Source organism: Hemitrygon akajei, chromosome 3, assembly GCF_048418815.1.
Source record: "Hemitrygon akajei chromosome 3, sHemAka1.3, whole genome shotgun sequence".
NCBI classification, from domain to species: domain Eukaryota; kingdom Metazoa; phylum Chordata; class Chondrichthyes; order Myliobatiformes; family Dasyatidae; genus Hemitrygon; species Hemitrygon akajei.
Window position 1 is genome coordinate 52,738,461 of NC_133126.1, and position 12,168 is coordinate 52,750,628.

At 35.5% G+C, this 12,168-nt stretch overlaps 1 protein-coding gene across 6 annotated transcripts in view; it reads left to right on the forward strand.

Annotated features, from left to right (window-relative positions):
• The window catches only part of ktn1 (kinectin 1), a 184,956-nt gene that overhangs the window by 155,756 nt on the left and 17,032 nt on the right, over nt 1–12,168 (forward strand). For 5 of the 6 annotated variants that reach the window (XM_073039890.1, XM_073039887.1, XM_073039892.1 and 2 more), the window contains 8 exons: nt 431–517; nt 1,137–1,226; nt 2,208–2,285; nt 4,666–4,755; nt 4,848–4,940; nt 6,728–6,799; nt 8,174–8,257; nt 8,524–8,607. In XM_073039890.1, coding sequence (XP_072895991.1) covers nt 431–517; nt 1,137–1,226; nt 2,208–2,285; nt 4,666–4,755; nt 4,848–4,940; nt 6,728–6,799; nt 8,174–8,257; nt 8,524–8,607 — 678 coding nt within the window. The remainder of the gene's footprint in view (nt 1–430; nt 518–1,136; nt 1,227–2,207; nt 2,286–4,665; nt 4,756–4,847; nt 4,941–6,727; nt 6,800–8,173; nt 8,258–8,523; nt 8,608–12,168) is intronic. The other variant, XM_073039893.1, reaches the window with a different exon arrangement.

Consider the following 12,168-nt stretch of genomic DNA (forward strand, 5'->3'; position numbering starts at 1 on the left):
TTCTGCAGTCTTTTGATACTTTTTCCTTACTCAGTAACCATGGATGTTTCTCCTTTTCTTGAAATAAAACTGCAATGCTAGAAATGCATGGGTTAGTGAAAAAGAAAGATGGGTGAAATGTTATGTAATTCTGGCATTTGCAGTTCAATGTTTTGTTTTCCTGTTCTGCACTACAGACCTATGTCATGTTGGATCTAACTAACATAGTTGTGAAAACTGCTTTCTTCATTTTTTGCTTTCTACAGTAGATGCAAACTTTTGCTTCTCCCCAACCCCAACTTTTTCCTATTAAATGGAACAAAATGCTTGATATGCATTTAAAAACTTGCACTTTAAATTCATAATTGTTAATCCCTTTTTTAAAATAAAAATTGAATAATTTAGAAGAAATATTGGGTGAACTGAAATAGTTCTTTCTAAAAATAATTAGGAACTTCGGGAGAAAAACTGGAAAGCAATGGAAGCATTGACATCCACTGAAAAAATGTTGCAGGACAAAGTGAACAAGACAGCCAAGGTTGTAATAATGTGACATTTTTTTTTACAGTAGATAATTTCTGCTGCAGTCTGAAAATGGAAATAACTTTAAATTTAAGGCACTTAGCATCTAATCATTCTGCACTCTGCTTGTTGTGCTCCTTTTGTAGATCTTGATTTAATACATGCATGCCTGTTTTGTTGGTCTTGTTTTTAAATTTCTGTAAAAGATCGTCTTGCGCTGTTTTTGCTTGCCATTCTTGTTTATTATCCTCAGAGCATATCTTTCCCTAATTTACTTTCTCTTCATCCTCTGTCTCTTTCAACCCCCACCCCTATCCCCTGACTGCCAAATACACAGCCGACCTCCAGATTTAAACCCTGATATCTAACTGCTATATGGAGGTGTATGAAGAAACTGCTGTGCTTTTCTCCCACATTTTCATTGCAAGAATGCCTTGTCAAAATCATTTCCCCAGTACATTGTTGAGAGTAAAAGAATAATCAAAGGCAGGTTGCACCCTGTCCCTGAAGCAAAGCATATTGGTATATCATTGTGCTGTGCCACTGCTTGCTTGCTTGTCAGCTAGCTACTTCATGGATATAATTTAACCATTTTGTATGTAACCCAAAATATGTTTGTTGATTTCTTGAAATAGGAGAGTAATCAGCAAGTGGTTGCTGTTCAATCGCAAGCTCAAGATATTCTCAAGAGACTATTTCCCAGGGTGCTGGTGTCATCTTTCTTGGTAACTTTTCTTCATTTAACTGGTATAAAGCTATTTAACTGGTAAATTGACGTGGGTGATTTTTATGTCCGTATTAATCTTTTAATAAAACTGTTAATTCGTAGTCAGAGCAATGCAATAATGTGACAGACCTTTTGGCCCAGCTGATCCACACTGAACCAGCGTCCTCCTTGCTGGTTCCTGTTGCCTGCTTTTGGCCCGGTACCCTCCAAGCCCTTCTCTGTCCATGCACCTATCCAAGTGTCTCTTACAAGTTGCAGTTGTACCACCTGGATCACTTCCTCTATCTAGCAGCCCAATTCAGGTTATTCACTGCCCTCTGTGGGAAAAAGTTATCACTCTGATTACTTTAAACCGCCCCTCTATCTTGTATCTGTGCCCTCTAGTTTTGGACTTCCCTCATCCTGGGGAAAAGACTATGACCATCCCTCCTTATTCATGTCATTCATGACTTTATAAACTATTGAGGTCACCTCTCATTCTCCTGTACTCCAAGGAATAAAAATCCAGAATGGTCAACCTCTCTTTGTAACTCAGACCTGATAGTGCAGGCAGCATCTTGGTATATCTTTCCTATAACAGGGTGAACAAAACATGTACTCTGTACTCCAAGTATGGCCTCACCAGCAATTCCTATATCTGCAACATAATGTCCCTACCCTGAAAATGCCCTTACTGAAGGCCATCATGCTAAACTTTTTTTTTAACCATCTTGGCTACTGTGTTCTTGCACTCCCAGGTCCCTTTGTTCCATAACACTGTCAATTAACTGCCCTGCCATTCACTGCATAGGTTTGAATGTTGTAAAACATTATTATTCTTGAGTATTATTAGCTTTTATTTCTGATGTTAAGAACAGTTTAATATAGTTGAGGAAAAAATGTTTTGAGAACAATTATAATTTTTCAATATTGTTAAAAGTAGCAGAATTCTTCCAGCATTTTGTGTGTTGTTTAAAGTAGCTGTTCTTTTTACTTGTAGGATTATACAGATTGGCTACAGGAGTTTGAGTGTGCTGCACAACAGGCTTTATCTTCACTGCAAACAGAGCAATCAAAGGTTTGCACGCTTGATTCCAGTCTAGTTTTAAGTATATTCCTCATTAATTTGTGTGTGTTAACTCATTATATAAAATCAGTTTCTGGTTAGTGATAGAAATTGTTTGGAAAAGATCACCTTTGAGAGTTTGACGTCAAATACAAGTCTGGATTTTGGGTTGTCTGGAGATGTTAACAGGAAATAATGAATGGAAAATATTACATGAAATGACCTGAGCAACACACACACAATGCTGGAGGAACTCAGCAGGCCAGGCAGTATCTATGGGTTTGAAAAGTACAGCTAAAAAGTACTTTTTTTCCATAGATGCTGCCTGCCTGCTGAGTTCCTCCAGCATTTTGTGTGTGTTGCTCGGATTTCCTGCATCTGCAGACTTTCTCTTGTTTGTGACATGAAATGATCATTTTAATGATTTAAATTAAATTCTCCAGTGGTGCTTCATTCATCAATGCTGAGATGAAATGTAAAGGAACACCACTTAGTGTGGTGATTGCCAGAGATTACCCCTTATAGATAAAGAATAGTTAGGCTATTGGAGATTAGCTTCTGCTTTTTCTTCTTTGAATTGTTAGTGATTTGAAGGCATTAAAAATAATCTTTTTATGTATTACCATTTGTAGGTTGTATATTTTCAAAGAAAATAATTCTGACAATGAATAAACCTGATATTTCATTGCACTTTTAAACTATTATTGATTTTAACTCATCTTAAAAGCATAAATAGAAAAGTAGATCATTTTGCCACTTGTGGCTGCAACACAATTCAATGACATCTCAGCTTATCTTGTGCATCATTGTCACATTCCTGCACCAACCCATGACCCTTGATTCCCTTATTATCAAAATATTTCCTGAACTCTGTTTTGAATATACTCAGTCACTAAGGTCTCTTTGCCCTCTGAGGAATGCAATTCTAAAAATTCTCCACTTTGTAGGTGAAGAAGATTCTCCTCATTTTTCCCCCAACGGCATGTGTATCTTGTTGAAACGTATGGATTTGGTGCACTTAAATGAAACCGCCTTATTCTTTAAATTCAGCTGACACTGGGCACAGTCAGCATAATCCTGCTCCACAGGACAAACTACTATTTCTTTAAGCAAGTTCATTCACCTTGCATGGTTTGCTCTTGGCTATCATTAGAAAATTGGTGATACATTGAACTGTAGGATTGCGATGTTTTCAATCCAAGACAGTGTAGATAAAATTACTTTCAATATGTTAAGTGTATCTATAGTCTTATCTCATGAAATGTAGAAATCAGTATTAATGCTAATATTTAATGTCCATCTCTAACTGCCCTGGATTAAGGTAAAGAGCTATCCACAAAAGATTGACAATAAATGCAGCCAATGCAGCATTTTCAAATGAACTCTTTGAAAGGGGAGAGTTGCTCTCTTGTACTTGAATTAGTTCCCCGTTTTTTTTTTATTACTTTAAACCCATGATTTTTAAATCAATGTTTCTAATCTAAATTTATTTTGACTATTTGTCAGCACTATGAAATTAATGTTGTGCTTAAGGCCAAGTAGCATAGTGCACTACGAAATGTTTTTGCCTCACAGGCTCTGGCAACTTGTGTTCAATCCTGACTTCCAGTGTTGCCCGTGTGGAAATTGAACACTCACCTTGCGACTCTGTCCCCACTTCCTTAAAGAAAAATTGTTTTGATGGATTCATTGGCCACTCCAAATTGGCCCTTGTGTGTAGAGAAGTGATAGAATTCAGGAGATGGGTAAAGATGAGAATGAGAATTTCTTGTTTCTTTGCCCTTGCTCTCTGAGTTGATGAATTGACCTCAACATGTTTATCTGTTTAAATGTGCAAGTTGTATTATTTATTGGTCATGCTTCAAATTTCGGTTATGGGACAAAAAGAAACGGAAGATGGAGAGATGGATGCAATGTTGCGGTTAGAACAGTCTATTAGTCTAAGATTAGTATTTTGCAGGAATAAAAGTGCTTTATGGTTGGCACTGACTTCTTTGGCTGAAGAGCTTTATCCATGACAATGTATCCATTTATTTCTCACACTACAAGAAGTATATTTGCATTATACTGAGCCAAGACTATTCAGTTGACAGAAGTATAGAAGTGAATAAAATCATCATGTATTTTATTAATTTCTGGGATATTTTGGTCAAGTAGAGCCTGTGGAGCTACAAACAGGAATGAACTTGAAACCCTGCTTGGTCAGTTGTCTTTTTGCAAAGGAGTACCTTTCATACTTGCTTTGAATAATGCATTTGATTTTTAACACCTTAAATCTATTTGCTTGGTTCTTTGTCCTCTCTCTCTGACTTGGCATTTGAGTTGATGAATTGACTTCAGCGTGTTTATGTGTTTAAATGTGTAAGTTGTATTGGTCATGCTTCAAATTTAGGTCATGGAACAAAAAGAAAAGGAAGCTGAAGAGATGCATGGAATGTTGCAGTCAGAATGTGAGAAGTACAAAACGGTACTTGCGGAAACGGTAAGTTTTACTGTCTGTTTCCATGAGAGTTTGGTCTTCAAATTGTGCTTTTCTCTTAAAAAATTAAACTATTTCAATGAATTTGCCCACAGGAAGGGATTTTGCAAAGGTTGCAAAGCAGTGTTGAAGAAGAGGAAGGCAAATGGAAGATGAAACTGGAAGAATCACAGAAGGCATTACTGCAGGTATGGCTTGTCCAATAATTTGCAACATGTTCTGTACTATGATTTTTTTCAAAGAGCAATTCATTTTATTTGTAATTACTTTACAATTGACGGATTTTTCTATGATTAGTCAGTAATGTAATATTGATCGAAAGTCTGAATGTAAACTGCCAGTATTTACTCTAATTTTCTCCTGTTTCAACAAAGAATGGCCTTTGTAACATTTGACTCGTACTTTTAATATTATGTTCTGGTAACAGCGACGTTTTTGCAAGATCCTCCACATCCACTGGCAGGATAAACCAATCAATAGCAGTGAGAAGTGTCCTCTCCCAGATCAATGCCCCCCCCCCCCCCCCCCACTCCCAGCACTGAGTGATTAGCTACTTGGCCCTTTCTGTAGGACGTAACACAATGTTTATGTGCCCTACAACAACCTCCCAAAGGAGATGCTCTGTTCCGAGCTCTAACTTGGTCAGGAAGTCAAAACACAATTTGGGTGTTTTTACAGCAACCTTGGGGGGGGGGGGGGGGGGGGAATGACATACTGACTTGTAAGTGCTCAAAGTTGAAAAAGAGCATTCAGGATGGCTTGAATAATCTCTAGATCATGCAGAAGCTCAGCATCAACAATGGATGTAGCTACGTGCCAAGATTCTATCTGTACTCAGTGTTGTGAGGATGAGTCTGGCCTTGTTGCTGCACAACATCCTAGTCAGCTGGACATTTCCCCACTACCTGTCCATGAAAAGTTTTTCTGGATGGAACCCTTTTACCTTAAAGTCCATCATGCATGGTCAACATGTAATGTCCTGCAGACACTGCAGGAGAAGGATTCAATGGAGACTGTGGTGCAGTTCCCTGTGCAGTCTGTCCAGACCATCTGGCAGAATACCTCATTGCCAGATCTCACCAACAGGCACCAAGACCTTGTCCAGCTGGTGGTGAGAGGGGCCCTCCCAGTCAGATCATTTCTGCATACTCAGACCATCAGTCCCACTGTGTCCTGCCCACTGGATCACTGTAGTGGAGATGAGACATTAGCTCACCTCCTTGCAGCCTATGAGTTTGTGAAGAGGGTGTTGAGAAATATGCGAGGGCCTGCGTCACTCTTTGTCCCTAACAGCTGCATGACAGAGGACTCTGATCTGTGGGCTGTACCCAGGGGGATACAGGCGACCATCAAGTGCTGCTGGCAGATCCATCAACTCAGTGAATAGTGCCTGAAACTTGTTGGTCTTCCAGCACATTGAATGTGTGTTGAGGAATGTTGCCGACTGGCACATTTCAGGCTGGAGTACATACAGAGGGATGCATGGAAACTTGTGTAGCCACTACAAGGGTTTGATGGGGCAAGGACCACGGTATAAGATTCTTCTGCTACTAGACAGAGAAAGGCCTGGTTGGGTGAGCAAGCCCCTCGATTAAAGCAGTAGTGTATCAACTCACAGGGCCACGTGAGTGGTAACGGTTTTTGAAGAAATGTAATAGAATGCATTGACTGTGAATGTAAGACTGAAGAAGATTCACATTTTATTTTTGAGTAGTTTATTTTGATATCTTTAAAAAAAAACAGAAGTAGCGTCCCATTCTCTTGCCACTTACACACCCCTTCAAGCACCACCACCTTTGTGTACTTGCAATAAATGGGTAGGCCTCTTTTTCCATAGATCTATCCAACTCACTGTCTAAATAAAACAAAAATGTGAAGTTTATTTCAGCTGTGCTGATGAGATTAAAATTTTAAACTCTTAAAAAGATGTTCTTCATCTCCTCACAAGGTTTTAATGCTTTGCATTACATTTCAGTCGCAGTCATCAGTCCACACTTTGGAGCAAGAATTGGGAAAATTGAAGCTCGAAAACACAGAAACAGAAAGTGTAAGTGTATCTTCAGGAAATAGATGCGGGCATTTTTGTGTATTATCTATATACAGCTGTAAGTGTTTTTTGAGTGAAATTCATTGTGGATTAAAAGAGGTTTGGAGGATGCAGTTGAAGGACACAAGGCCAAAGAAAAGGGAGCATTACTGACGCAGAGCATTGTGATTCAACTGCAGATAGAAAGGATAACAAAGGGTTTGGGTACAAAATTTTACATGGAGGAAGATGAAATTCAGAAGGATTGGGGTGGGGGGAATGTATGATGGGTTTCTACAGAGATTGATGATTGATATTAGGAGACCAGAGACTGTAGATACTGAAATCCCCAATCCAGTGGAGAAATAGTGGGCTGAATAACATATGGAAGGGAGGAATTGTCATTACTGTGGGTTGAAACCCTTCATCAGTACTAAGAATGGAGAAGGGAAATGGTCAGTGCAAAGAGGGAAGATGAGTGTTGAGATGGGTGCCAGGGTGATTGGTGAACCAGTGGGGGGGGGGTGTGGATAAGGTATAATGGATGGATTTAAGGCTGTTGCCAGGAGTTGTCCATTGCAAAAGATAGGAAAGGAAAGGGAGTATAATACCTATGAATAAGTTTTTTGGGGTGAGATCTGGAATATTTTTTATTTCAAAGAGGTTAAGTTTAGAGGTGGGGAAGTAGGGTAGATGATTTAAGAGAGGTTTTCTGAAGAAAGGGAGAAGATGCAAGGTGTGATTATTTATTTACTTATTTTTAGTGGTAGCCACATGTTAACTGCAATAGTTTACACCAGGCAAATTTTGGAATTGAAGCTTGGTATAGGACTTCAATAAGATTCAAGATGTCACCGTCTGTGAGCCAGACTTCTTATGTAATTGTGATCATCCCCACTAAGGTTGAGTGCTTTGTGTGCAAGCGAATGAATATTATGCTGAGAGGGTATGGGTCCATGAGATGTCCAAATGGTGTAGTGAGTGGGATAGAATCAGAATGAGGTTTATTGTCATTGACAGTACTCATGAAATTTGTTACTGTGTGGTACTGTAGCATTATCGTGCAGGCATAACAACATTTTTTAAAAATGCAAAAGAAAAGCAAGGTGGTGTTTGACTGTTATTGAAAGAAAAAATACCATGAGTTAATGGACAAAAATAATTTGGTTCCTTGTCTTGTGTGCAGTTTATGTTTAAGATCATCGAGTGTTATTGCATTGAATTCTGATCCTTGAAGCAGGTCCATCTTGTATTGTATAATTAGTTATTGTGCTTCGAATGTTACAGCTGTGAGAGCAGTGATTTGATAGTAATCTGTCCTTTTAAGTAAATGATTTTTAAAATTTGTTTGCCTTCTACATATAATTCACATTAAAACCAATATAATTCTTGCAGCTTACAAAAAGGAACAATCATCTTGCATCTGAATTGGAAAGGGTGGAAATGGAGAGAGCCACTTGTGTAACTGAAGTCAGAGAAGTGAGTCGTATTTTAGTCAGCTGTCTTCATGGCCTGCTATTTTCATCTACTTTACTGAAGTATAGATTTGTTTTAGGATCGTTACAACTGCAGAAAATTAACCGAACTGATGGTGACCTTGCAATGTCTGAACTTCTCGTGTTTAAAAGTAACTTCTATCACAACAATCAAAAAGGCTTAAAGCTGCAACAATATATTAACCTATTTTAAATATTTGTACAGTCATCCCAGATACAGATTAAACTAGGTTTTAAATATCATTTCAGCTCAAAGTTCTGTTGACTGAGTTACAGAAAAAACTTGATGATTCTTGTGCTGAAGCAACAAAGCAGAATGAAGAACTAAATTTGGTAAGAAAATTATTGTAACTGTGTTCACTTCCCCCTAAAAAATGTTTTTTGTTTTTTTATTAAACTTTTTTTATTGTGTTTTCAAGTAATTACAGAATAAAAGTATATGGGAAAAAAATGTGTATTACCCATCCCCCCTCCCCTTAACCCCTCCCCCCTAACATCCCTATAGAAAAAAAAAGAAGAAAGAAAGAAAAAAAAGAGTGCGTGGATATTGGAAGATCCCCACATGCTCCACGGAGTTCGTAATAACTTTAGTATATATATTTATTTCTTTCCCCAAATAACCAATTATTTCATCATCGGAGCACCTATATATTTAATCCTGTCTTTTGTAAATAAGGGCACCAAATTTTCAAAAATGTTTCATATTTATCTCTTAAATTATAAGTAATTTTTTCAAGTGGAATACAGCCATAAATTTCTTTCTTCCAACGATCTATACTTAAATATGTATCCGATTTCCAAGTAACTGCAATAGCCTTTTTGGCTACTGCCAGTGCAATTTTTATAAATTCTTTCTGATATTTATTCAATTTGGGTATCGGTTTTATCCCTTCAATATCACCTAGTAAAAGTAATATTGGATTATGTGGAAGTTGTATTCCAATAATTTGTTCCAATAAAACTCTTAAATTTGTCCAAAAAGGTTGAATTTTAGAACAAGACCAAGTAGAATGTAAAAAAGTACCAATTTCTTGGTTACATCGGAAACACTGATCAGATAAATTTGGGTTTAATTTATTTATTTTTTGTGGTGTAATATATAATTGATGTAAAAAATTGTATTGCACTAATCTTAATCGGACATTTATTGTATTTGTCATACTCTCAAGACATAGTCTTGACCAATTTTTTTCAATTTTAATATTCAAGTCACTTTCCCATTTTTGTCTTGACTTATGGACTCCTTGTTTAATTGCCTGTTTTTGAATCAAATTATACATACAAGAGATCATTTTTTTAATCTTTCCTTTTTGAATTAAAGTTTCTATTTCATTAGATTTTGGCAATAACATTGTTTGACCTAATTTTTCTCTTAAATAAGCCCTTAGTTGAAAGTAACAAAAAAGAGTGTTGTTTGATACTTTATATTTATTCTTTAATTGATCAAATGACATTAATATACCTCCTTCAAAACAATCTCCTATATATCTAATCCCTTTTTGAAACCAATTATATAAAAGTTGATTATCCATTGTAAAAGGAATAAGTCTATTTTGAATTAAAGATCTCTTTGCTAATAAGGATTTCTTTGTCTCATCGTCAACATTTATCTTATTCCATAAGTCAATCAAATGTTTTAATATAGGAGATTCTTTCTTTTCCCGTATCCATTTAGATTCCCATTTATATATAAAATCTTCTGGTGTGTTTTCTCCTATTTTATCTAGTTCTATTCTAATCCATGCCGGTTTATCTTTCTCAAAAAAAGATGCAATATAAGTTGATTTGCTTTATAATAATTCTTAAAATTTGGAAGTTGTAACCCTCCTAGATCAAATTTCCATGTCAATTTTTCCAACGATATTCTTGACATCTTACCTTTCCAAAGAAACTTCCTCACATATTTATTTAGCTCTTGAAAAAACTTCTGGGGTAGTTCTATTGGTAGTGATTGAAATAAGTATTGTAGTCTAGGGAATATATTCATTTTTATGGTATTTACTCTACCTACTAATGTTATTGGTAATACCATCCATTTATCAAGATCTTCTTGAATTTTTTTCAATAGTGGTAAATAATTTAATTTGTGTAAGTTCTTTATGTCGTTATCAACTCTTATACCTAAATATTTTATACCATTTGCCAGCCATCTAAATTGGGTTATTAATCGACATTGACTATAATCTCCTTTAGTAAGAAGTAAAATTTCACTTTTATCCCAATTTATTTTATAACCTGATATTTTCCCATATTCTTCTAATCTATAGGATAATTTACGCAACGAGTGCAATGGGTTTGTTAGATAAAGCAGAACATCATCAGCAAATAAGTTAATCTTGTATTCTTCCTGATTAACTCTGAAACCCTTAATGTCTGGGTCCATTCTAATTAATTCAGCTAATGGCTCTATCGCCAACACAAATAAAGCAGGTGATAATGAACAACCTTGCCTAGTTGACCTTGTTAACTGAAATGGTGTTGAAATTTGACCATTTGTCACTACTTTAGCTTTGGGATTAGTATTTAAGGTTTTAATCCATTTTATAAAAGATACTCCTAATCCATATTTTTCCAATACCTTAAATAAAAAATCCCATTCCAATCTATCAAATGCTTTTTCTGCATCTAAAGCAACTGCCACGCTCATTTCCTCCCTCTTTTGCGCTAAATGAATTATACTAAATAACCGAGTTACATTATCTGCCGATTGTCTATTTTTAATAAATCCTGTTTGATCCATATGTACTAATTTTGGTAAGCATTTAGATAATCTGTTAGACAAGATTTTTGCTATTATTTCATAATCAGTGTTTAATAAAGAAATAGGTCTATATGATGTTGGTTTTAAAAGATCTCTATCTTTTTTTGGCAATACTATTAAAATAGCTGTCGAAAAAGATTCTGGAAGTTTATGCGTTCTTTCCGCTTGGTGTATTAACTCCATAAAAGGAGGAATTAATAAATCTTTAAACTTTTTATAGAATTCAGGCGGAAAACCATCTTCTCCTGGAGATTTATTACTTTGAAATGATCCTAGGGCTTCTTCGACCTCTTTCAATGTAAAAGGCATATCTAATCCCTTCTGCTCTTCCGTATTTAATTTTGGAAGAGTTATTTGTGTTAAAACCTTTCTATCTTGACATTATCATTTTGTGATTCTGATTTATACAACTCAGAATAAAAATTCTTAAAAGCTTCATTAATTTCTAAAGGTTTATAAGTAATTTTATTTACTCTTGTTCGAATTGCATTTATCGTTTTACAAGTCTGGTCTGTTTTTAACTGCCATGCAAGAACCTTATGTGATCTTTCACCTAGTTCATAATATCTCTGTTTAGTTCTCATAATTGCTTTTTCTGTTCGATATGTTTGGAGTGTATTATATTGTAACTTCTTATTAATAAGTTGTCTTCATTTTTCTTCTGTCATATTTCTTTGAGATTCTTTTTCTAATTTTGTAATCTCTTTTTCCAATTGATCTATTTCTATCATATATTCCTTCTTAATTTTAGAAGTATAACTTATTATCTGACCTCTCAAATATGCCTTCATTGCTTCCCACAATATAAATTTATCATCAACTGAATGTGAATTTGTATCTAAAAAGAACTGAATCTGCTTTTTCATAAAATCACAAAAATCTTGACGTTTTAGTAATATTGAATTAAATCTCCACCTATAAATTGATTCCTCTTTATCTATCATTATCGTTGTCATTATTAAAGGAGAATGATCTGACAATATTCTTGCTTTATATTCCACATTTTTCACTCTATCTTGAATATTCGTTGATAATAGGAAAAAATCTATCCTTGAATATGTTTTATGTCTATTTGAACAAAATGAATAATCTTTCTTTTGGATTAATTCTTCTCCATATATCAATCAAATTTA